Genomic DNA, 25,692 nt, shown 5'->3' with positions numbered 1-25,692 from the left:
CAAATAAGACCATAATTAGGAAGCAGTAAGTACTGTGAAGAAACGTAGAACAGGACAAAGGACAATGGCTTAAGAGAGAAAACAATTTGAAGCCTGTACACTCAGCATATCCACAGGTTCACAGAATGCTACAAAGGACACAGCAAAGCCAATGAAAATGGAATGTGCAATGTTCTACAAGCATAGAGTCCTCAAAATAACTCCAGTAACATCCAATGTCCCTAAAATATAATGCTGCTAGCAGTTGAAGAAATGAAAATAAGAGACTGTCTATAGTACAATTCCCTCAAATTCTGTGACAAAGTACTTTCTTAAAGGACTGAAAAATAATTATCTAATGTGGTTAGAGATCAGACATAAAATGAAGGCTATTATACAATGAGTCCTTTTAAATAGAAAAAGAAATCCATGCCACAAACAGCAAAAAAAAAAAAATCATAATATGAATAATTAATTAACTGATTTTTGGTTTGTTTTTTTTTTTTTTTTTTTTTTTTTCAAGACAGGATTTCTCTGTAGCATTGGAGGCTGTCCTGGAACTCTCTCTGTAGACAAGGCTGGCCTGAAACTCACAGAGATCCACCTGCCTCTGTCTCCGCCTCCCAAGTGCTGGGATTAAAGGCATGTGTCACCACTGTCCAGCTGTTATTTTTACCAATAAAATTTTATGTCTAGTCAGCACTTTTTTCCTACTTACTAGTCAACGTTAATCTTCATTCTAAGTTAATTCATTTTGCTTTGACTTTTTCTATATGTCGGCTGTTCTCACATAATAAAAATTTTCAAAATGGATTAAGCTTTATGCCCTCACATTACCCTAACTGCTTAATATGTTAGGATAAACTGTGTGGATTTTCCATTCTACTGTTTCTGAATTACAAAATGTAAAACACTGATGAAATGTATAGATGTACTAAATTATACTTAATTCAATAGGCATGGGTTGATATTTACGTTGCTATGCCCTAGATCAAGAAAAAAAAATCAAACAAGGATCCTGGCATTTGAAATTTACAAGAATGAATAAAAAAGGGAAGAAAACTAATATATGCAGAATACAGAGTTAAGTACAATTAAGAAAACATAATCAGAGCAGCTGCCTTTAAGTTAGATTTTTCATGGGTATTCAAAGTACAAGAATTCATTTTTGACACATTTTCATACTTTAGTAATAAAAAATACATTATCCAAAATCATACATCAGAATAAAAAATAAATTGTGAATAAGATAAAAAATAAAGTCTTAAATAATTTTATTATCATCATCTTAATATGGTATTTTATTTAGTGAGCATACAGCGGTAGTTAAACTAGTCTGGCTTCCATTTTAAACCTCCACAACAAACTGGCAGACGGAGCACCTTATGTTCACAGGAAGAAAGCCAACTGCCCAAAAAAGGTAACTACTCAGCCACAGGAAAGACAGAAAGTCAAAAGAAAGAGTTCTGAACTGAAAGGTTAGTAGATAACTGGCTTCTAGAAAATTATGAGTTCTCCAGGATGTTTTCCTGTCTGGGTAAACGAAACATGCATGTTCTGAGGATCGTTTCAATTATGTGGAAAGACTGTTTCTAATCACAGATTTAAAAGCATCTTATTTCCTCTGGCATATGTCAAGCTGTTGGTGTAGTTATTAATGTCTTAACTTCTGCTTCCCTAGATTTCCAAACTGCACAAACTTAACTAACATGAACAGTGTGAGAATGAGAAAATATGCATAACATCTTATTCACCCTAACCCTGGCCCTGAAACTAAAACCCAACATTCTGCTTTTTGTTTGTAGATAGTCCCATTCTTGTAAACATAAACTCAATTACTTAGAAAACAAAATCCTCTCATACTACAACACATTTTTCTGGTACCAGAGATGAACCTAGGACCTTTCAATAACTAGGCATATTTAAAAGATATAACATACTTTGTCATATTTATTTAATCAGAAAGACATTTTGAATTAAAAGGTAATAGATTTCTATATTCTGTATACAGGTCAACAATAATGAAGACTATAAGTAAATTCCAGCATTTTTCTTAATTTATCTTTCTTTTTATCTTATGTGTATGAATGTTTTGCCTGCATGTGTGTCTGTGCATCACATGCATGCCTGATGGTCCCAGAGGCTAGAAGATATGGATACCCTGAGAGTGGCATTACAGACAGCTGAGAGCTGCTGTGTGGGTGCTGGGAATTGAACTTGGTTGCCCTGGAAGAGCAACCAGTGCTCTTAACCATTGAGCCATCTCTCCAGTCCCTTAATTTACATTTCTAATCCTATGTTGTTTCTTATACATTCTAGAAGTAATAGCAGACTTCAAAAGGTCAGGTCTAAGAAGTGTGTCTCATGCTGACTTTAGCACAAGTAACACCTAAACAAGCAAAAGATGTATTCTAAAATATTTCACTTTTATAGTTTCTCTGCTATAGAAACAAAATCCATCTTTGTCAGACAAAGGAAGTTGGTAAAACAAGTCATTCATTTGAAGTATACTTGTGTTAGTATTGTTTTGAATATGAGGAAAGGAAAATATTTTATCTAAGATATTTTCATAATCTCAAGAAAGAATTCCTCCACCACTTGTTTTCAAGGAAACACAATACTTCCTGGAAGAAGCCCAGAGGATCAGTCTGTTAAATCCAGACTCATACAGGAAAATAATTACCCAGTCTACAATAACATGACCTATAATACAAAGCCAGCAACGCCAAATCCAGCAGGAAGAGGCCTCTTTCAATATAGGGACTTCTGTGGCTGACTTAATTACAGCACAGGGAAGGAATCTACTATAACAGCACATGCTCAAGGCTGCAGACATCCATCCTAGATATAGGCAGATGGCTCTGCAGCTTCATCTGCAGTATGACACCTTCCAGAAAAGTCTGAAAATAGACACATCCCAAGAAGTTTTTTGGTACCAGTATTTTTCTAAGCTCCATGGCATCACATGCTACTGTGAAAATAATCCTTACTGTGAGAGCCAATCATAAAGTATTTACTGAGCCTTAACTGAGCAAGGGACAAGAGAAAAGTTAAACTAGTCTGTCATCTAGGCTAGGGGCAGAAACTAAACTGATTTAAGGACTGTTGGAGTGTTTTTCAACATGTTACAGTGCCTTGAAATAAATAATAAAACCACTGCCTTGAAAATGCTCAGAAACAGTAACAAACAAACAAACAAACAAAAAAGCAAACCTGTATTTAAAAAAACAAAAACAAAAAACTGGCCTTAGACACAGGATTAGTACATTGAAATCTAATATACTAACAAAGGTGACTGAATCTTTTTAAAGCAGTTACTATAGCAACCACATTGACCACAGCACAAATGGATAATTACGATCCCAAATCCTAAAGTGATTATTAGATACTATGGGAAATTCCATCTTGCAAAACAATTTAAAGAAAATGAAGGCTGGATGTTGGCTCAGCTGTTAAAACTACTTGCTGTTCTTCCAGGGGACTATAGTTCCAACATGGAACCAAATCCATGACAACTTGTTCACAACTCCTTGTAATTCTAGTTCCAGAAGCTCCAATACGTGTGACCTCCATACGCAACCTTCACACAGGTATACAGAAATACACATATATACAGAATTTTGTTAGGGCCCAACACACCCACCCACCCAAAAAAACAATGCCACTGACTATGTCCCAAAATGACAGTCTGGACTCAGCTCAGGATGAACTCAGACAGGGTAAAAAAAAAATATTGCTGGCAGAGAGATAAAAGCCTACATGAAACATTCCTCAGAAATCCAGGTAAAGCCATCAGTTCTTATCTCTCCCTACAGCCAACTACTGCAAATGGGGAATTCAGTTCTCCATTAGCATGTAACCTATACTACCTATCAAAGACCCACATGAACCCCCAGGTTCATGTAATGTATATCAAAGCTACCAGAAAATCCCCTCCCCTCTACCCTAAACTTTCAGGCTGTTCCAGATTACACTCCCTCCCTTGCACAGCTATACCATTCTCTTTAAAAACACAGAAAGTCACCCACCCAGCTTCTCCCTGCTCCCATGACCCACCTCAAAGAAATTATTGTTGTTGGTGATGTTTTTATTGTCATCCTGGAAAAAAGCTGACAGATCTCTATGAGTTGCAGCCAGCCTGAATTATATAACCAATTCCAGGACAAGCCAGGGAGGACTAAATAGTGAGAGCCTGTCTCAAGGAAAAACAAACAAACAAACAAAAAACCCACCAAGTTTTGAAGTTACATTGCTTGGCTCAAATTTCATTTTCTCACTAACTAGACACACTGTATGATCTATCTATGCTTCAGTTTTTCCATCCATAAAATATAAAAATTAGCAATACCTACTTTAAGGCTGAATGTAGTGGTGTATGCCTTTAATCCCAACACTTGGGAAACAGGCAAGCAGACCTTTGTGAATTCAAGACCAACCTGTCCTATATAGTGAGTTTCAGGAAAGCCAGAGCTACACAGTTAGTCCCTGTCTTGGGGATTGAGGATAGGGAATAACAATACTTATTTTCATATGCTGCTAAGGATAGTGCCTTGGGACACAGTAAGTATTCAGCCCAATAGCTGATATGTGCAAAGTGAAGAACACAATTTAACTGTTTTTACAGTTTTGACGTTTGGCCTGTTCTCCTACCCAGTAGACAGGGAATTTGAACTAAAACCCAGATCTTATGAAAAATTTAGAGTACTTTGTATAGCTAGACTGAAAGGAAACACTAAAAAAAAATTAAGTCAGATGGCATCATAATACTCCACCCCAGTGCTTAAGAAGAAGCTAGGCTATATAGAAAGTTCTTAACTTAAAAGGGGGGGGGCATACAATCAACACATGCAACTATGTCTCATTTTATTGTTGTTGTTGATACATTAGAAGACCACATGCTAACACTGAACATCAAAGGCCTATGTACTACAGATAACAAGATCACATCTTGCAATAGAACATTTGTTATATTTGTGATTTATCTTGTTATTCCTTCTATTAGTTGGCTAATTTAGGGGCAAAGAGATTTTTCTTGTCACAGATATTTGTTTGTTTGAGGTAGGATATAGCTATGCAGCCCAGGCTGGCCTCAAATTCTTGATCCCCCTGCCTCTGTCTTTTGAATTCTACAATTACAAAATGAGCCACCCACAGCTATTCTATTCAGTCTGTCTACTTTCTTCTAGAAAAACTATGCTTTGAGTAGTGAATTGTGATAAGAAATAACTGAATATAGTTCTTTGAATTATAAAAACAGCCAGACAGTGGTGGTGTATATCTTTAATCCCAGCACTCTTGAGGCAGAAGAAAGCATATCTCTGAGTTCAAGACCAGCCTGGTCTACAAAGTAAGTTCTAGGACAGCCATGGCTACACAGGGAAATCCTGACTAAAAAGTAAGAAAGTAAATAAATAAAATATTAGTAATACTTTAAAACACAAAGTAGTCAGTGAAAACCAAATTCATGTTGACCCAATGTTTTAGCTCCAGGCATTACTTTCTGGAAATATAAATAGAGCTAATTAAACATTCCTGAAGAACTGGGTGCTTATCAAAGAACTACCTCCATATTTCTTAAAAAATGATCAGGCCTGATCCAAAAGTGATAAAGATGTCCTTCTAGACAGTCATATTGGGAGACTGAAGGAGGACCTGTGAAAAGAGAAGGCAGGAAATGCCCTTACATCTCCCTTTTCTCTCTTCGTCTAGCAATTCATTATTAATCAGGATGTTATGCTCATGCTGAATAATACAAAGTTGAATAGGACAAGAAAAACACATAAAATTCAACAATCACACACTCATAGAACATTACAATTGCTTTGGATTCCAAGGACACCACAGAGGGTCACCTGCTGTGATTTTTAATAGTCATGTCAACTTGACTAGATTTGTAATAACCTAGGAGACACATCTCTGGGCATGTCTGTGAAGTTGTTTCCAAAGAGGTTTAACTGAAGAGGGTTACCCACCCTGAATATATGGGCAACACAATCCCATGGGCTGGGAATCTGACTGTAATAAAAAAGAGGAAAAAGAGAAAATGGGATGAGCACCAGCATCATTTTTCTCTGTTTCCGACTGCAAATGCCATGTGACCAACTTCCTCACATTCCCACCTCTTTACTTTTCCTACCACAACGGGCTGTATCCCCTCAAAAAGCAAAACTCCTGCCTCTTCAAGTTGCTTCTGTCACAGCAACTAGAAAGGTAACTCAATACACTTCCTAAGCACCACTGCTTATAAAGTTTCTATATATACTTATTCAAAAATAATTCTCTGAGTTTGCTAGCTGCAAATGGACTAGACATTGTTGGGACAAAAATGATACAGCTTGACAGTTAACCCAAGTTTTTCTTTTCAGGATCTCCTATAGATGCCATCATCACAGACAGCAGGGAGAATATAAGATGCCCACATTCCCAAGAGATGGAGTGCGTGGGTTTTGGTCACTCATTCAGTTACGGATATTTGTTTAGGGAGATTGGTTACAAAATGCTGCTGTTTACAGTCAGGAAGAAAATTGGCAAAGGAGATTAGATTCAAGGTTTTTGTTTTGAAAAACAAAAGGACTACAAATATGATAGGATTAAAAGGTAAATTGTTGAATCTACTTTTAAAAAGCAACTACTACTTTTAAATATTTTACATTGGATTGGACTTCTGTATATTGTATACAAATATTATATATTGATATAAATTTGAGATTAATTTTATTAAATCATGCTGTGCATACATTTCTAATATTGTTCAAAGTATTGTTCCTATACAGCTCATTTAACAATGTAAAGCAAATTTCTAGTCCTTGAAATTTATGATTACCAAGTATATATGATTATAAGGAAATGTAAATTATTAATTAGTCACCTATTATAATTTAACTCATAGTCATATTAGGCATGTTATCAAAGTCAAACAGATATATCTTAGAAAGACAAGACATCTTCAAACACTTCAGAGATCTAAAGAATATGGAATGTAAGATGTTTTGATAACATAGGTTCTTTTTTATGACAATGAGTCATTTCTGCTCCTGGCAGCACCAATCTACTTCAGAGAAGATGATGGGTATAAAAGAAACTCCACATGGAGATACTTTCTTTGTGTCAAAGGTAGCCATTGGGGAAGAAAGTGCCTTTGCCTCAACTGCTGATGGTATGCTCTCCAAATTGGACAAGCAGTACACCAAAAAGAGTGACTACAAACCTTGACAAGACAGGGAGGATAGTCCTTTAAAATATCATGCTTCACAGAAAAATCTAGGCCTATAGGCCAAAGATGGATACCCTAGTGTTGCAGAAGAACCTTGAGTGACTGTCCAAGCAGCTGGTTGTTTCTGTCATTTCTCATATTTTTGGAAGTCACTTGCTAGTACTTCCTGAATACTCAATTAATACTAGTTCCTTCTCGGATCTCTGAGAGAGTTGGAGACTAGATAGCTATAGTTTTCCTTGCTTACCAGACTCAGAAAGGAAACTCACCAAAGAAATGTAAAGTATATAAAGTTGAGAGGAATAAAAAAGATAATTTGAGAATGCAAATTAGAATAGAAACTAAATTAGGTACAAGACTTTGAACTCACCAAGACAGATTGAATAATGAAGTATTTTCTCTGAAACTGTCAAATGCAAATAGACTAGATATTTTCTTTGAATCCATCAAATGCAAATGGACCAGACACTGTTGATGTAATTACTGCCTATGTATTGTATATACTCATTGTACTTATTGTATATATGTTACCTGTAGCCTTCTTCTTTTTGTATTAGACAAAAAAGGGGGAATTGTGGTGACATATATTACTTATGATTTAATAAAGCTTACCTGAGGGTTCAGGATGCAAAACCAGCCACACTAGTTAGCTATAGAAGCCAGGCAGTAGTGGTACACACCTTTAATTCCAGCACTAGGGAGGTGGAGACAGGATTGATATATATGGCTGGGCAGAGAAAGGAATAAAAGACAGGAGGAGACAGGGACTGAGAGCTTTTGCCTCTGAGGATTCATGAGGACAAGATTGCCATTTCAGCTTGATGAGGGTAAGATCTACTGGCTTGGCTGTTTTGTTTCTCTGATTTTCAACTTAAAGCTTGAACCCCAATATCTGCTCTTCTGGGTCTTTTTTTTTTTTTTTTTTTTTTTTTTTTTTTTGTCTCACACCTTTTTATTGTTCTTATTCAATACACAAAATAACAGAACTTTCAAGATACAAGAATAGAATAGTCCTGATCTTAATCCAGGGCCAGAGCTCTTTTCTTCCACACTTTCATCCTCAATCACTCTCCTTTCCTATTTCCCACTTTCCTTTCCCTTTAGTTTTCTTTCCAAAAATGATAAAAGAGTATCGGCATTAAAACTCGGTGTTGATGAGCTGAGGACATGGCTCATCAATACAGCACTTTTCTAGTATATGTGAGGCCCTTGAATTCAATCCTCAGTGCTACCAGAGAAGAAAAGAAGGAAAAAAGAAGAGGAGGGAAGTGATGGGGAAGAGAAGAAAAAGAAACATCAATAATAGACATGCTTAATGACAGTCATGGTGCTGAGAATAATTTAGACATCCTCTTCCAAAATCTATTAAGCTTCTGACTCACTTCCTTCACTCTTTAACAAGTAGCATTTTAACTTCTGTTTCAGTGTTCATGTCTACTAACTCACTCTGCTCTTCAGTCTCTATGGACAGCCCTCTATCCTTATATCTGCATCCCATTGGTCCCAGGATGAGAACACCAGAACATAATATTCCAGAAACAAAAAACCAACACTTATAAGACATTATAAACAGTGTTTCTGCTAATGAAAACAAATATTACATCAAGTAAGTCCTCACCCAGACCAAGATACCTGTCTCCTTAGCCTCTGAAGATTACCACATGCAATGCAAGCAAGTCATTAAGATCTTACCAAAGAAAAAAAAGAGTAAAGTATTCTTTTATTGTTGTTCTTTTGGTTTAGTTTGGTTTGGAGGGTTGTTTGTTTGTTTGTTTGTGAGGCAAGGTCTCTCTACTTAGCCCTTGCTGTACTGGAACTCATTATGTTAAACCAGTAACTGTCTATAGCTCCTCAGACATGGAAGGGGGCTTATGAACTCCTCTTCTATTCATGATGAAACGCTGATAGGTCCAGTCTTGTGCAGGTTGATGCTTATTTTTCTATCAAACTGATGAATCCTTTCTAAATTATGTGTGCTGGCAGACATTTTTAAAGTCCTTTTAAAAAACAAAGTATCAAAATTGGGATCCATTAAAAATCCAAATTCAAATAAGCATTCATTTTCTAATTGTAATTGAGATTACTTTATTCTTTCATTTTTAAATTGTTTGTTATAATTTTATTTTGTGTGTATGGTGTTTTGCCTGCATGTAAGTCTACATACAACATGCATGCCTGGTGTACAAGTGAGTGAGAAGAGGATGTCATATGCTCTAGAATAGGAGTTACAGAGTTGTGAACCACCGTGTGAGTACTAACAATCAAACCCTCTGAAAAAGCAGCCAGTACTCTTAATTACTGAGCAGTCTCTCCAGACCCTTAATCATTCATGTTTATAATTCCATTGTGATGTGATTACTTTCTTCTTAGTGCTGTATAAAGAAACCATCTTTTTGCAAATCCTACAGCCATCTTGAGTCATGGTTATTTCTCATCCCAAATATTGCTCTCCCAAATCTAAATCACCATCATCCCTTATCTGAACTACTCCAATAGCCCTCTACTTTGGATTATTCTTCCACAGTCTTTAACACTGTCCACTTAAAATAAAACTCAGATTTCTCAACAGGCATATACACCTTTAATCTCAGTACTGGGGAAACAGAGAGAGGCTGATCTTGTAAGCCCAAGTCCAGACTAACTACATAGTATGTTCTAAGCCAACTGAGGATACACAGTACGACCTTGTTATTCATATATATAAATTATATTGTGGATATATATATAATGGATAGATATATATTATGGTGAATTAGACTATATATATATACATATATATATGTATATATATATATATTTCACCATAATTTTCTTCCATATCCACACCTTCTACTCCAATCATACCTAGAGTCTTCTGAGGTTCTTAAAGAACAGCAGTACTGTTCCCTTAGAAGAACAGAAAAAGAATGTCTAGAGCATGTGACAATGTTTTATTATCATACTGACTTGGGAAAAGTGCTTCCATTGGTTGTTAGTAGGGAGGGGCAGGATCCTAATCATCCGATAGAAAACCAAATGCACAGTTCAATTCTATACTACACAGGGTCATTGCCTCTCAAATGCTAATAAAGCTATGCTATATACACAAACACAAAGCTTGTTCCCACCTAATAATTTCTACATTTTCTGGTACTTTCAGCCCAAGACAATCCCTTCCTGGCTTGTTAATTCTCATCACCTGGGACTGGGCTTAAATGTCATTCTTCGCAAAGGCTTTATCAGACTCTCATTTCTAGTGTTACCTCCTCTTCTAGCTCCTACTAGGCTTATTATTCCATAACCCTGCTTTGCTTTGTTTTTAGCACATATCCCTACACAAAATTATTTATTGCCTACTCTTTTGTTACTTTTTTCCTCTGTCAAAAATCAACTCTTCAAAAACAAGAAATAATGTACCCACAGTACCAACAGTATCTAGGATATAATGGTTAGTCATTAGGTGTGAAATGAATAAATATCAAGAATAATTTTTCTTATTTAAGATTAAGAAGATTTCTTTAATCTTAAAGTAACTATCATCTCTGGTTGCTTTTTCTTATATCAAGTTGCCATTTTTGCATTGGCATTACTTTAATGCAATGGCATTTAATTGTGATGGCTCACTCACATTTCTGAGTTTCAGTTCATTATCTTCATGGTAGGGCATGGTGGAACGCAGGAAGACATGGTGCTGGAGACATAGCTGACCATCCTACATCTTACAGGAAACAGGAAGACTATGGGTGGTATAGAGTTTATAGAAGACTTCTAAGCCTTTCTCCACAGTGACACACTTCCTCTAACAAGACCACACCTATTCCACAAGGCCATACCTCCTAATAGTGCCACTCCCTATGAGAGTATGAGGGCCAGTTACATTCAAACTACCACAGGGGAGATCCTCCTACTGCTGTAACCAGATCTGTTACCACTAAAGGAGCCTTCCTGTGGCCAACTTGCTTATAAATCAGCTCTGCTGAGGCATTAGCTAGTAAGGACTGACTGGTTAGGCCTTGACCATATGGCCCTAATCATCGCTCCAGTCCTATTTCTTACTCCATTTTTTTTTTTTTTTAATTCACTGCCACCTGCAACAGCACAGCCGGCCCCAGGTTCGCCCTTTATAGACTGTTTCCTCCTCCTCCTGAAAGACTTAACTCTTCTCTCAGAAAAACTCCTACTCACTCTTCAAAGCTACCAAGCTACCTCAAGACAGTTTCTCTGATTCCTTTAGGCTGACCTTTATCCTTTCAAGCCCATTTATTTTATTACCTTACCATAAATTATTATTGCCATCATATTCATCATTAACCAGGTGCTTTACATGGATTTTTCTTTACCACCCAGTTACTATCTTCCTACACTTGAGGATGGGGTAGATTCATGGAGTGTGAAGATTTACTGGGATCACACAGCTACTAAAGGGATTCAAACATAGTTTGCTGAGATGAAAAAGCTCCACAAATAAAAGGGCAGAAACTGGGTGCAAATTTAGGTACAAGGAACCAGACAAGCCAGGACAATGGCTTTCTAGTCAGTTGGTTTAATCTAGGAAAGTGGGTATTTTTAAATATACTTTTTAAAAATAACTTGCTATCTTTAAAAAGACTTCATTTATATAGTTTTCCCAGCCTAATTCAAAGCAATATCACAAATATTTACTAAACACTTGCATTGGGGATGAAAAGAAGAACAGAGCATACTTCATGGATTACTTACTGGCTTAACTAAAGCTCATTTTTAAAGCCAGGCATGATAGCCTGCTCTTGGGAAGTGAAGTGACTATAATCCACCTACTTGGGAGGCTGAGGCAAAAGATCACATAAGCTTAGTGGTTCAAGACTAACACAAGCAACATAGTGAGATTCCTGATTCGAAAATAATAGAAAAGAGAGAAAAGGAAGGAAGGAAGGAAGAAAGGGAGGAAGGGAGGAAGGAAAGGAGAGGGAGAGGGAAAAAAAAAAAAAACAAAGAAAAATCCAAATCCTTTTTCCAGAGGAGCTTATAATCTTGCTGAAATGTATATCAAGTTTGTTCCACTGGGGCAAATAAGAATGTGTAGAACAATGAAACTCTGGCCAAATCCTCCAAAAGTTCTCTGCCTCGCTCAGAACAAGAGCCAAAGTCCTAGTATCATACAACACTGCTACATAATTTGACCCTGATTCCCTTTCTGTCCTCATCTACCTTTTACCCCCTTTCTGCTTGCCATCCCTTTTCAAAGAGGTTTTCTCTGGCATAGCAGCATTGCCCACTATACACACCATCTTCTTGTTTTGTTATTTCTCTACAACATTAAGGCCATTTAACATATTGTCTATTTTTCTTGTTCATTTTTATTATTGTACTTTGTGGTGACCTGAAAGAAAACGGCCCCCAAAGGGAGTGGCACTGTAAGGAGGTGTGGCCTTGTTGGAGGAAGTGTGTCACAGTGTGGGAGGACTCGAAGGTCTCTTGCTAAACTTCCTTCAGTGTAGCTTTCAGTCTGTCTCCTGGTGCAGCACTGTGTAGGCCTGAATGCACCATGCTCCCCATCACGATAATGGATTAAAGCTCTGAAACTGTAACTGAGCCACCCAATTAAATGTTTTCATTTATAAAAGTTGCTGTGACCATGGTGTTACTTCACAGCAATAAAAACCCAAACTAAGATATCTTTCTATGCACTGAGAGTATAATGCTTCCTCTCTGTTCTATGCTGTATCTTCAACACCCAGATCTGTATCTCTCATGCAGCAGAGACACTAAATATATTAATGTCATTGCATGCATGAATGAACAAACTATCATTTATTTTTATGTAATAACCTACCTAATCAGAACACTTCTCTTATACCCATTTTTCAAATTTCTGAATCACATTAGCATCACATTTTTAAAAATGAGGAATTGGTTGATGATAACTAAAACAGTATCTGTCTAAATTTGCTTTTGCTTTCATTGCATTTTCCTGAAATAACTTACCATGACTGTTCTCTAAAAATCTAATTATAGTTTTGAGGCCTGTGGTGCTTTGAATGAAAATGAGTGCCACCCCCTCCTCCTCAATATGTTTGAATTCTTCATCCCCAGTTAGTGATGTTTGGGAAGGATTATCAGGTGTGGCCTTGTTGGAGGAGTTGTGTCACTGGTGGGGGCCAGACTCAGTCTTTCTCTGTCTCTTTCTCTTTCTTTGTATCTGTCTCTGTCTTTCTGTCTCTGTCTGTCTCTCTGTCTGTGTCTCTCCCTCCCCCCCCCATCTCCCCTACCTACTGTCCATGTATCAGGATGTAAGCTCTTAGTTATTGCTCCCTGCCAACCAAGATGCTCTCCACCATGATGATCACAGACTAACATTCTGAAACTATAAACAAGCTCCCAGCTAAATGCTCCCTTTTATATGTTGCCTGAGTCATAGTGTTTCATCACAGCGATAAAACAGCAATTAACACAAAGCCCTAGTCTAAACCTTAGTTGGGAAAAAAAATATCTCATTGAAAACACTTTAATGTAACTTGCAAAATAAATTATTCTCTTTTGCTACAATGAAAAAATCTTGATTATAAAACTAGATCAAAAATAACTACAGTGATTAAGGTAAAATACCTGAGGAGTCACTCAAGAAAGAGTTTTAGTTCTAAATCATTTTAAAATATTAACAAAAATGACCTTCTTATAGTTTGATCATTAGATCACTAAACCAGCTAATTTCTAATATCCCTCCGATATTAGGAATCTATGTCAACCTTAAAAAAAGAACCAGTAAATGACAATTTTCTTACAAGTGGTTCTGGAGAATAATCTCATATTCATATTCATTCTCTCCTTCCCACCCTTCTGTGAAGTCAGGTGCAGCTATTTCAATGATAACGAATTCCATTATTCGGTTCTAAAATAAAATGTGGAAGATAAGAAAAGTAAATTGAGTCAAGAAGGAACTGTGTATGGGCCAGGTGTTCACCATATAAGAACTATTAGTTACTTTAGAAAAATGGTCAGAGAAAGAGTACAAGTGATCAAACTGAAATATCATGGCTAGAACTGAATGCATAGAACTGAAATGGACAGGAAGAAAATCCAAAAAGTCTGAGTGAAAGTTAATGCAACTAAGTGAGATTATAAAAGGAATTTGAAAATAAAAATTTAGATAAAAAATAAGCAAACTGGGCTCTAAAACACAGCACGTCAGAAATTAATGCTGGTAAATATTTTGAGATTATCCATCACCTGAATTTTATAGACAAAGTAATTAGATCCCAGGAGGAAAACGTACAAATCATCATCCTTTTATTACGATGCCTGCTAACATTTGTTTTCTACTCTCTTCTCCCTATCTCCTATAAGATGCTGTAAAGATCTGAAGGGCTTTGTAAGATCCTAGTTGTCTACCTCAGAACTAAACTGTCAGAGAAAAAAATAAGGGGTAATGTACTAATGCCCAAGTGCCTGAATCATCCTGGCTTCACACCAAGATGCAGAGTGGACAGGATGTGGTCACACTGCAGGACTGGCTCCTCTAGCTGTGGAAAACAGCCAGGCACTATGCTGATGCACATATTCCCATCACTAGCCAAAGAGACAAGGAAGCAAATTCACCTACAAAACCATCCATCTAGTCCCTTGATATCAACACACATGGGGCCATCAAACAAATGCCCTCAGTTCCTTCCATACACAACTGTACTTCTTTCCTCTCTCACTACCATCCAAATTATCAGAATTTGGACCACCCTTATCCATTTTTACCAATTACTACTATATTCTTTATACTTGATTCCATAAAAACAAAACCCTACAGATAGATTCATATGTTCAAAGACATTTAAAATAAACACAAGAGAATATTTACCAGAGGAGCACTGATAGTGAGAATGGAGAACACATTTTAAAAAAAAAATGTACTATGTTGTTGGCCTAGTGTACTTTTTTGTTGCTGTGATAAACACCACAACAAAAGCAGTTTAGGGAAGAAATGATTTATTTGGCTTACAGGTTACATACAGTTCACCATCCAAGGAAGCCCAGGAGGGAACCTAGAGGCAGTAACTGAAGCAGAGACCATAGAGGAATGCTACTCACTGACTTGTTCAACCTCCTTTCCTATACAGCCCAGGGCCACCTACACAGGAGTGACACTGAACAGAGAGCTGGGCCCTCCCACATCAATCAAAAACAAAACAAAAAAGTCCCACAGATATGCCCAGAGGGCAATCTGATGAGGAGATTCCTCAGTCTAGGTTCCCTCTTTCTAGGTGACCCCAGTCAAGTTGACAAGAAAGAACCAACACTATTGTATTTAGTTTTATCCAAACCAAAAGTGAACAGTCAAGCTCATATGCTCAAAAAGGAAAAAGTACATTAGGGGACAGGCCCGTGTTCCCAGCGTGTTGGAGGTAGAGGGAAGAGGGTCACGTGTACAAGGCCAGCTTCACTTACATAGGTCCAACCCACCTTAGGCTACATGAGACTTTGTATCAAAAACAAATCATTGATGAATTCCAAGGATCATCAATAATGACCAGTTTTGTTGTTCCTACCCCTCATGGTCCTAAGAGGGCAGGAAGGGGCAGTTTTCCAGTTAGGATGATGGTCTCACTGTGTCCAATCAGATTTTGTTCCCATGTTTTATCATTTAAATTTCTTCTAATTCAAAATGCATATAACTAATAAAATACTATTAAATTGTTTGTTTTCCATATCCTAGATATTAGATTTAAATTAAATGATAACCAAATACACAAATCAAGTGTTGAATATCTAAATTTGTTATGCCACTAACACCCACTCACCAAATAACAAAGAAATTAATAAAACTCATGAAACGTGGGTAGAAACACAACCCTCTAAAATTGCTCTTCCCCACAGTACCTTTCTTTGTAAATGGAACCAACTTCCATTCATTCTAAGAGTATTCTCTTCTGCTCTCTTGCTTTAGTTAACATTGTATTCCTCCTACCTCCTAATAGCTGTCAGGTGTGTGTCAGGTCCAAAGGAAACTGCAATTCCCCAAACTCCAAACAACAGTCCAAATATACAGAAATGAGCTCAATCGGAATTAAAGGAGAATTTCTGGGTTAGAGAAAAGCCAACATCCCTCATGAGCTTGTAAAACCATCCAGTCTACCAAAAGGAGTCTTTTTCCTTACCTCTGGCAAAAGGGACAAAGGCTCTCCAATTAATGTATACCGGTGGCATCTATCACCACAATCAAGGCCCATGCTAGCCTCTAGGCTCTCTCTGTCCCTACTCCAGCTATTCTCACTATTCTAGGCTCCTGTTCCTGCTAGCCTCACTATGCTTTCTGTTTTCTCTAAAAGCCCTGCTGTTCGCCCTTCTCTCTCAGACAGTCCAGTCTGCTTGCAATCTTCAATCTACTTCTTTTCCTCTCTCTGCTCAAGACTCTTCCAGATGGTTCTGCTGTCCTCTCTTTCATATCTATAATAAAGCCGCCTCATATCATGGAGCAGGTCAGGTCAGTTTATACAGTGAGTCCCTGCCACCGTCTGCCTCGTTGTACGGCTCCAATCTACCTTCTATAACTACTACCACAGCCTTCTAAATTGCATGTTTGTCTCTAGCCAATACACTTTACCTCAAGAAAGTAGGTTTCTTTCTAAACTAGTTTGGTAGACTTCTAAAGGCCCTTAATCTAAGATCCAATTTGAGCAGTATCTGTCTTGTACACTACATGGATTGTTAAAAGAATTAGAAACAAGATGTGCAATGCACCCAACCCTAAATAGAGCTTTATACAGATCAATGCTTTATTTTTCTGTAGTTTCTTATTTGTAAAAATTAGCAAGAAGCCTCTAAATTACCGTGAAGATTAAATGAGATGTAAAACAGCATACATAATATTTCATTTCCTTTTAATGGTTCCCCATCCTATGACAAGATGTGGCTACTGCCTTTTTTTCTATTGTATCTCCTCCACATGACTTCATATATCTTCTCCTTCAAAATAATGAACTGACTTCATGTTATAGTATTGTTTTGGGGTTTGTTTTGTTTTGTTATGTTTTTGAATCAAGGTCTCTCTATGTAGTCCTGGCTGTCCTGGAACTCACTATGTAGGCCAGACTGACCTCAAACTCACAGAGATTCACCTGTCTATGTCTCCCAAATGCAAGCCCAATCATAAACTGCTTTAATATTAATTCTATCCTTTTACACCTCATCACACACTACATGTGTGAGAACGACCTTGATCACACATTTTAACACTCAAGCAATTATATTCTCAATCTTGAAATACAACATGTACAGATAATTTAAGGTACATTAGAGCAAAAAAATTATAATCAAGAAATTTGGAGATGAAAGTCCTCAAAAACTATGATTATGTGCATGGTTATAAAGCATAATATAATAAAATACAAAATCTTGTTTAAATAAAATCTGAGAAATTAGCTCTTCCAGAAATGAAATCTTGAGTTGAAATAAAAAGAAGAGCAGCTGCTTATTTGAGCAACTGTGTCAAAAGAAAAATGTAATTGAAAGTGACTGTTTTTAAGGTAATTTGTAAGCAATCTCAAGCAGCGATTTTTTTCTTTTGTGTGTGTGCAATATGTTTGTGTGTGGGCTTGTACATGTGTGTTGCTTCCCTATGTTATTGTCACACCAACACCTACAGAGTCCCATTGCTAAGCCAAAATATATGAATGCTGTACTTGCACTTAATACTGTACTTTTCTGTTGACATTCCCACCTCAGGTATTTGTTTAAACCATATTTGTTTAAAGACTCTAGAAATAAATCAAAGATATTTTTAACACTAGGTTTTATAAAGTCACGGTGCATTCGTTTTATTACATTTATTTATTATTCATTGTGTGTGGGTGTACATATGTATGTAGAGATCAAAGGACCACTTGCAGAAAATGTTTGTCTGCTTTCATCATGTGGGCCCTCAGGGTTGGTGAACATGCCTTTATCTACAGAGCAATCTTACCAGTAAAGCAATATTGCTTGCTATGTTTTCCTGATAATGAACAAAAAATTCCTTTTGAATAATTAGAACACTCAAAAAATAAATAAATTACATCATGTGTGTGTGAGTGTGGGGGGAGGGTGTGTATGTACTGTATATGGGTGTGTACTATGTGTGTGTATGTGTGTGTGTGTGTGTGTGTGTGTGGTGTGTGGTGTGTACTGTGGGAGGGGTGAGCACTCATGTGGAGAGAAGACAGCTTGCTAGAATGGGCTCTCTTCCTCCACCATGTAGGAGCAAAGTGAAGTGAGGATAACCAAACTCAGATTAAGAACAAAAACCCTTACCCTCTGAGCCATCTTGCCCCTTCCCCTAAAAATGTTTTAAATCAATGGCTTCCAGGGTTGGGAAATAGCTTAGTTGGTAAAAATACCTGCCATACAAGCCTTAGAACTTAAATTTGATGCTTTTAAAAAGCCTAGCATGGTGGTGAACACTTGTAACCTCAGCAATGAGGAGGCAAACACAGCTGGTTCCCTAGGGTTCACTGACCAGCCTACCTGGCATACTTGGTGAGCCTCAGGCCAGTGAGAGATACTGTCTCAAAAAGGAATAATATTTGGATGTCCTCTGACCTACACACACACTCTCTCTCTAAATGGCTTCTATATGACATCATCATTGGAATGTTTGGTTTGCACAATTATTTTTGTTTGCTTGTTTAGTTTTTCAACTGGTACAAAACAAAACTTGTACTTAAGACTGACAGTTCATTTAAGTAATACTCTCAACTAAAATAAAACATTTAAAAGATAAAAACAAGCCTTCTTATGTCCTTCTTAGTAAGAATCTTCATTGTTTTTTATACTTAATGTTAATCAAAATATATATGAAAATGAGTGCCATTCAATAAAAAAAGGAAGGTTTCTGATAATTTAAATTTTTTATTTTAACAAATACAATTGGCATTTGTATTATTGCATGTTAAGAAACTTCTTTCATTATTCCTATAAAACGTTTTCTCCTCTTTCTCTTTACTGTCAATGAGACTAATTTGGGTGGTCACTTCCTACACTCTTCAATTTTCTCAGTCTTTCTCTGACCCTAAGCAATATTGACTTCCAAACCCTTGATAAAGATGTAACTCCTAATACAAATTGATTTTTTTAAATATTTCTTTTTATGCCTACTATGTGCTAAACTCTGTCTTAAAGACTTTATATTATATTAAATAAGCCAGGAATAGAAAAATAATATTTCATTATCTCATTCATATAAGGAATCAAAGAAGTAAATGGTAGTTATTAGAGGTGTTGATTGCTTAAAAGGAGAGATGTTGATGAAAAGATGCATTTTCAAGGTTAGTCAGGAGGAATAAGTCTAAGAAATTCATTATGCAGCATTATGACTATAAGGTCAATATATTCACTTTTTAAAAATATAGAATGGATGTTTGGCTACCACAAAAACAACAATTATGTGAAGTAACATATTAGCTCAATAAAGTCATAACACATGTATACAACAAAGCACGATATTATACGTGATAAATACAATTTTATACATGATAAATTATATCTATCAATTTCAAATAAATAAATAAAAGTCAGGTTCATTCCCTTAAGAATTCATTGTCCACTAAAGACAAAAGACAACTGTATTAAGGTTTACTGTGCTGAGTACATACAACACAGAATTGGCCTTAAAAGTGTTTTTTTTAACTCAAGAAGAAATGTCTATTAGCAGTTGTATCTTAAATCATCAAATAAGCCCCCCTCTTTTATAAAGAAAATGATGACTTAACATTTGTTTGCATTTTTCTACCTTGGCAAAGCACAGTTGATAAATAAGATGTCATGGAAACATCTCTGAGATTACAACAATCATCTGTTTCCTTACTTCCCAAGGTTTAGCACCTCTACATTTGAACATATCAGCCTAAGACATCATGTAATTTAGAGTATATTAGTAAGCACAGATGTCATTAAAACCAAATATGAGTATGGCAAGAAAAGCATGAACTGATATACAAAAATTATATTTCTATCTATGGTTTTCAACCACTATCTATTTACATCATTTTTGGTATTTAAGCATCTGAATAAAAATAGCATAATTGAAGGTATAAGTCTGTATTATTTATGAATTGAAGACACAGGTTGATTAGGATGTCATAATTTATGCATTTTAATTGTAACAACAAAACAGAACCTACTCTTTCCTTAAAATAAGCTTAGATTATAAGAAAAGTATTTCTATTTATGTATTATGATATGCCTAAGATTTAAAATGTTTGTATGCAACTAAAAATAAAGATCTGACACACAGGTAAACAATGTATATGTACTTGCTACTCCCAGTGACTGCTTGGTTGGACATAAATACATATTCACTATTTTCTTTCAGTACATTAATATTTAAAAGAAGGAAAACAAAATAGAAATATGTTGTTCACAGAACATTGGGGATATTTTGATTTTGTAAATAGTCATTTCAACTACAAGGGCCATATTTGACCGGCTAGACACGGATATCCATACATTTTACTATACCCTTCTTTTCACCATTTGGAGGTGAGTTTAATTTTCCCCAGTCTCAGTATGCCTTCCATAAAACGTAAGCATAGCCCAGTCTGGCTCAGAGGTGAAATTAAGGGCAGCAAAACCACCTAGCAAAGTTGTTTTGCTCCTACAGCCCTATGATAAGAACTAAAGCCAATGTCACATGGGGTTAGTGAGTCCTAATAACCAGTCCTTATTTAGTTACTCAGCAGACAGCTGAGGTACCAAATTCTACCGTCCTGTAAATGGGGGTCCTCAGGCACAAAACTCCTCATCAGCTGGGTGGATTATGCAATGGTCATTGATACCTGGGTTTGAAATATCACCAGTCTGAGAAGTCTGATTTATGCATTTCAGCCCAGTTCAATGTCACCTGCCAGCGCGGATACTTGAAGATGTTTGTGGACAACCCTCCCCCCCCCAGTAAAGATATTCCCATTCTAGCTTATTCATTCATTTCTTGGGCAATATTTCTATCAGTGAAAACAATGAACTCTTTCAACATTCTCTTATCAACAAAGGGCTCTAAGATGAAATCTTTCTGGCTACATCCCTTCTGACTTCTCTACAATGATGCTTGGTGCTGAGAAATTCCAGACCGGGAGAGAGGAATAGGAGACAGGCAGCTCACCTCTTTGAGCTGCTCCAGCTCTTGTTTGAGGCCCTCATACTCGGCCTCCAGCTCGTCATACTGTTGCTTGAGGGTCAGTTTCTCCTCCAGCACCACCAGCCCGTACTCGGCAGCCTGGATCTTCTCGTGGGTGGTTTCTGTGAGCTCCTTGGTCAGCCTCTCTATTTCAGTCTTATAGTGGTCTACGGTTTGCAGCACCTCTTCTGCGGCCATAGCGGGGTGGCGGAGAGGCTGCAAAGCAGTGCGGGAAAGGAAAAGCAAATGGGGATGGAGGTAAAAATGGAAAGGGAGAGCGCCTGATGAATAAATAGGCAGAGTGCCCTGAGGCCCGGCCGGCAGCGGCTGCTACACGGCCGGAAGCCCCGAGGAGGGATACACCATGGAGACTGCAGAGTGGAGACCGCAGCGAGGGTCCTCGGGGCCACGCGCCCGGGCAGTCAGCAGCCAAGCTCGGGCAGCGGGAGGCTCTGCGGACTCAGAGGCGCGTGGCCGCCATGTCTCGGGCCTCGTCAGTCACTGCGGTCCACCGCCCAGTGCCCCGCGGGAGGCTGCGCTCCACCTGCTCGCTGGGCCCTGCGGCAGCCAGTGCACAGGGATGCGGACTCCAGCCGGCCGGCTCCCTCCCGGGCGCGCAGGAGGCGGGGAGGTGGGGAAGGGGAGGAGCAAATCCAAAGCCCCGCTGCGCCGCGCCCCGCAGAGGAGAGGCGAGGCCGGAGGAGCCCAGAAGCAGCTGAGGAAGGGCGGGGGACTAAGGAGGGCTGAGGAGCGGGCGAAGCCTGAAGAGAAGGACAGGCTTGAAGAGACCTGGAGACTGAGGAGAGGCCCGCAGGGAGGGCGGGGGGCGCAGCTGAGGAGAGGTGCTAGGCTGAGGAAGAGGGGCCAGACAGTTGAGGAGGGTGGAGCCTGACAGAGGAGAGCACTAGGAAGAGCTCCCTCCACCAGGCTGACTGCTGGAGTGCGGCCGGCCCAGAGAAACAGAGCTTGAGTTCTCAGCTCTCAATACCTGAAAGGAAAGTGCTCTTCCGAAGATTGATAGATGTACCTTAGGAGCCCTTCCATCTTTTCTTGGTCTCTTTCTAATTTGGTCTAGCCCACCTAACACCCCACCAAAGAACTTTACTGACCCCCCCTCAGTACAAACATCATAAAGGATTGCTTATCTCGGTCCAGGCTTCTGTGCGCTTAGTTCATTACAGGAGCTTTGTCTACTACTGTCGAGTATTCCTGAGGAGGATGTGAGCAAATACCAGATCACCCCAGAGGCCAAAATAAGTCTACCACCAAAGCCCAACTTGGTGAACCAATGGTTATTATTGAAATCATATTTACAGGAATTTGGGTGAGGGGTTATTTACAGGAACAGAAATGATTCAAAACTAGCTAAATCACCAAAAGGCCACCCCAGCAGTAGTGACAGCTCATCCACAGCAGAAAGCCTGGACAACACTGCACAACTTGCAGAAAGCTCAACGGATTGGACACTGTCTCTTTCAGATAACTCGGATGATCTGCATCTCTTCTAGCCAACTAAGCATGCCTGAACCATCTCTTTGCCAGGTTTACTGATTATATATGCTTTGGCAGGGAGTGAATTTGATCAGTTTCAGGGATTTCCAGAAACCTTTGAGTTGTTTACTTCCTGAGTTTAAGAGCTTCTGAGTAGGGACTGTTTTCCTTCTCTTTTAGGACATCCTGTGTCTTGAGCTTCTGTTAAGATGAACTATTTTATCTGAGAGAAAATTGCTATATGACACCTGAATGAGGGTAGCGGTTCTCAACCTGTGAGTCACGGGGGTCACATATCAGATTTCTCGAATATCATATTTAATTATTTAAATTATGATTAAATTTAATCATATTTAAATTATGATTCATAGCAGTAGCAAAATTACAGTTATGAAGTAGCAAACAAAAATAATTGTATGGTTGGGGGTCACCACAACATGAGGAACTATATTAGAGTCACAATATTTGGAAGGTTGAGAGCTACTTCTCTATGTACTGTATTTCTTCCAGATAATTCTACAAGGGCTTCACTATGTGGATTCTTCAGTAAAGGAAACAAGTCTGTAACTTCTTCTAGGAAGTATTAGGATATTCTACTAAGCAAGAATACACCCTGTGAGTAAGAGCAAAGTTCTTGAGGTTGTGAGTCATATATGTTACATACACCCTAACAACTCTGTTTTAGAAACCATTACTCCAGCTTATATGTGCTTAAAGAGGATTGCATCTCCAAAATCAGTGGCCAACATATTCTCTATCATTGCAGGGTTATTTCTTAGCCATAGACACATCCTTGCTGCCTCCCTACTTGGAAGGTACTATATTATCCAAGAACTCAATTTAAGTTAGGATTGCCTTTTTATTTTTATTTTGATTTTTTTTTTACTTTTTTATTAACATAACCATTGTATGTATTTATAGTACAGTGTGATATGGTACAGCATTTCCCCATTTTTTTTTTTTTTGTCTTTGATATATCAAAAAATTTTCCTATTTTTTTTTTCCTCTTCCTGTACAGAGAGACACCCTATATACAAAATTTTCTTCTTTATGGAAGCACGGTCATTCCTCATCACCTTCTCTTCTCTTCATATGAAGCAAAGTAAATAACTGCTCCCTACAGAGAGGTGGCAGCAGTCCTGGTTGGCCCAGTAAAAACACAGACTAAATGGGAAGACTTCAGTCCCAAGTCCCCAAAGTCAATTATCTGTCATGACTCTTCTTTAGAGTCAGGTACACTCTGTGGCAGGTAATGAACTCACAGAGATCTGCCTGCCTCTGCCTCCCGAGTGCTGGAATTAAAGGTGTGCACCACCAATGCCCGGTTACATTTTTTAATTTTTTCATACTGTGCCGTGGTAGTGTGAAGTATTTGGCCCCCATAATGTCATAGGGAGTGTCACTATTAGGAGGTATGGCCTTGTCAGAGGAAGTGCGTCACTGTGAGGGTGGGCTTTGAGGTTTCCTACGTTCAGGATACCAAACCTACCTATCAAGATGAACTCAGCTCCAGCACCACATCTGCCTGCACCCTGCAATGCTCCCCACCATGATGCTCACGGACTGAACCTCTGAAATTGCGGGCAAGCCGCCCTTAACAAGTAAATGTTTTACTTTTTAAGGGTTGCCATGGTCATGATGTCTTTTCACAGCAATAAAAACCTGAATTGATGCAAAAGTTGGTACCAGGGACTTGGGTATTGCTGTGTTGGGCCTGAAGATGCTTCTGATTAAAAGAATGTGGACCTTGGAACTGTGGGTTAGAAAAGCAGCTGAATGTGTTAAGTGCTGCTAAATGGGCCATACCAGTAGGAACATGGAAGACAGTGGCACAGAGTGTCATTTGATGAACTGTGGAATTGGTACCACAAGAGGTTTCAGAGAAGAAGTATTTTAATATGTTGCCTAGAGACCTTTCTTGTGATATTTTGGTGATGGAAGTGGCTGCTTTTTTTTTTTTTTTTTTTTTTTTTTTTTGTCCTTATCCCAAAAGTTTGCCTGAGGCTGAAGTGAAGAATTTTGGATTAATTCCATTGGCCATGTTCCAAGCCTAGCAAGCAGCAGAACTTGGTAGCTTTGGCCAGGTGGTTCTGGCATTAGAATTCAGAAGGGAAGAAACAGGTTATAGAAATTGCCTCCTTGCCAAAGGAATGCTGCTGAGGCATGTGACAGGAGTGTCCTTGAATGGAGGTCCAGTAGAGAGGCCATTTTGTGAAGCTGTAAAGTTAGATGCCCTGTGAAGCCTGAATTGCCTTGGAGAACCCAAGATGTTAGAGATGACAGAACTATGGGACACCTGCCAAGGAGATCTGCTAACCAGGAGAGGAACCAGCTTAAGAGAGACAAGTGTGATGCAGTCAACAAAGCTGAACAGAGTTTAAAAATTGCCCAGATGGTTTTCAGTATTTTTTTAGTCCAGTATTTCTTTTCTAGGCTCCCTTCCCTCACTTCTGGAATGGTTATGTATATCCTGTGCCATTATGTGTTGGAAGTATATGATTGGCTTTTGCTTTTGTTTTTGTAAGGCATTATAGCTAAGAGATTGCCATGAGTCTCAGAAGAGACTTAGAACTTCAGACTTTTAAATAACTTTGAGACTGTTATAGACTATGAGGTTTTTGACGTTGGACTAAATGCATTTTGTATTGTGATACAGCTATAAACATATGGGTGCCAGGGAGTACAATGCGGTAGTTTGAATGAAAACTGTCCCATAGGCTCGTAGGGACTGCCAATATTAGGAGGTATGGCCTTGTTGAAGAAGGTGTGGTGTTGTTGGAGGAAGTGTCACTGAGAATTGGAATTTGTCAGTTTTGGTTTTTTTTTTTTTTAAACTAGGAATAATTTGCCCTTGCCTCCCTATTCCTGGAGAAGACACTTGGCAATATCTACAGGTAAGTTTGGTAGTCACACT

The 25,692-nt window shown here is 38.2% G+C and overlaps 1 protein-coding gene across 6 annotated transcripts in view; it reads right to left on the bottom strand.

The window, feature by feature from the left end:
• The window catches only part of Bicd1 (BICD cargo adaptor 1), a 120,170-nt gene extending 98,684 nt beyond the window's left edge, over positions 1 to 21,486 (bottom strand). For all 6 annotated transcript variants that reach the window (XM_051173430.1, XM_051173432.1, XM_051173433.1 and 3 more), the window contains exon 1: positions 21,273 to 21,486. In XM_051173430.1, coding sequence (XP_051029387.1) covers positions 21,273 to 21,485 — 213 coding nt within the window. In that variant the 5' untranslated portion in view covers position 21,486. The remainder of the gene's footprint in view (positions 1 to 21,272) is intronic.
• Positions 21,487 to 25,692: the final 4,206 nt, after the last annotated feature.

Source organism: Phodopus roborovskii, unplaced genomic scaffold (genome assembly GCF_943737965.1).
Source record: "Phodopus roborovskii unplaced genomic scaffold, PHOROB, whole genome shotgun sequence".
Taxonomy (NCBI): domain Eukaryota; kingdom Metazoa; phylum Chordata; class Mammalia; order Rodentia; family Cricetidae; genus Phodopus; species Phodopus roborovskii.
The sequence above is the reverse complement of the archived record's forward strand: the minus strand, read 5'-3'. Positions and strand labels throughout refer to the sequence as shown.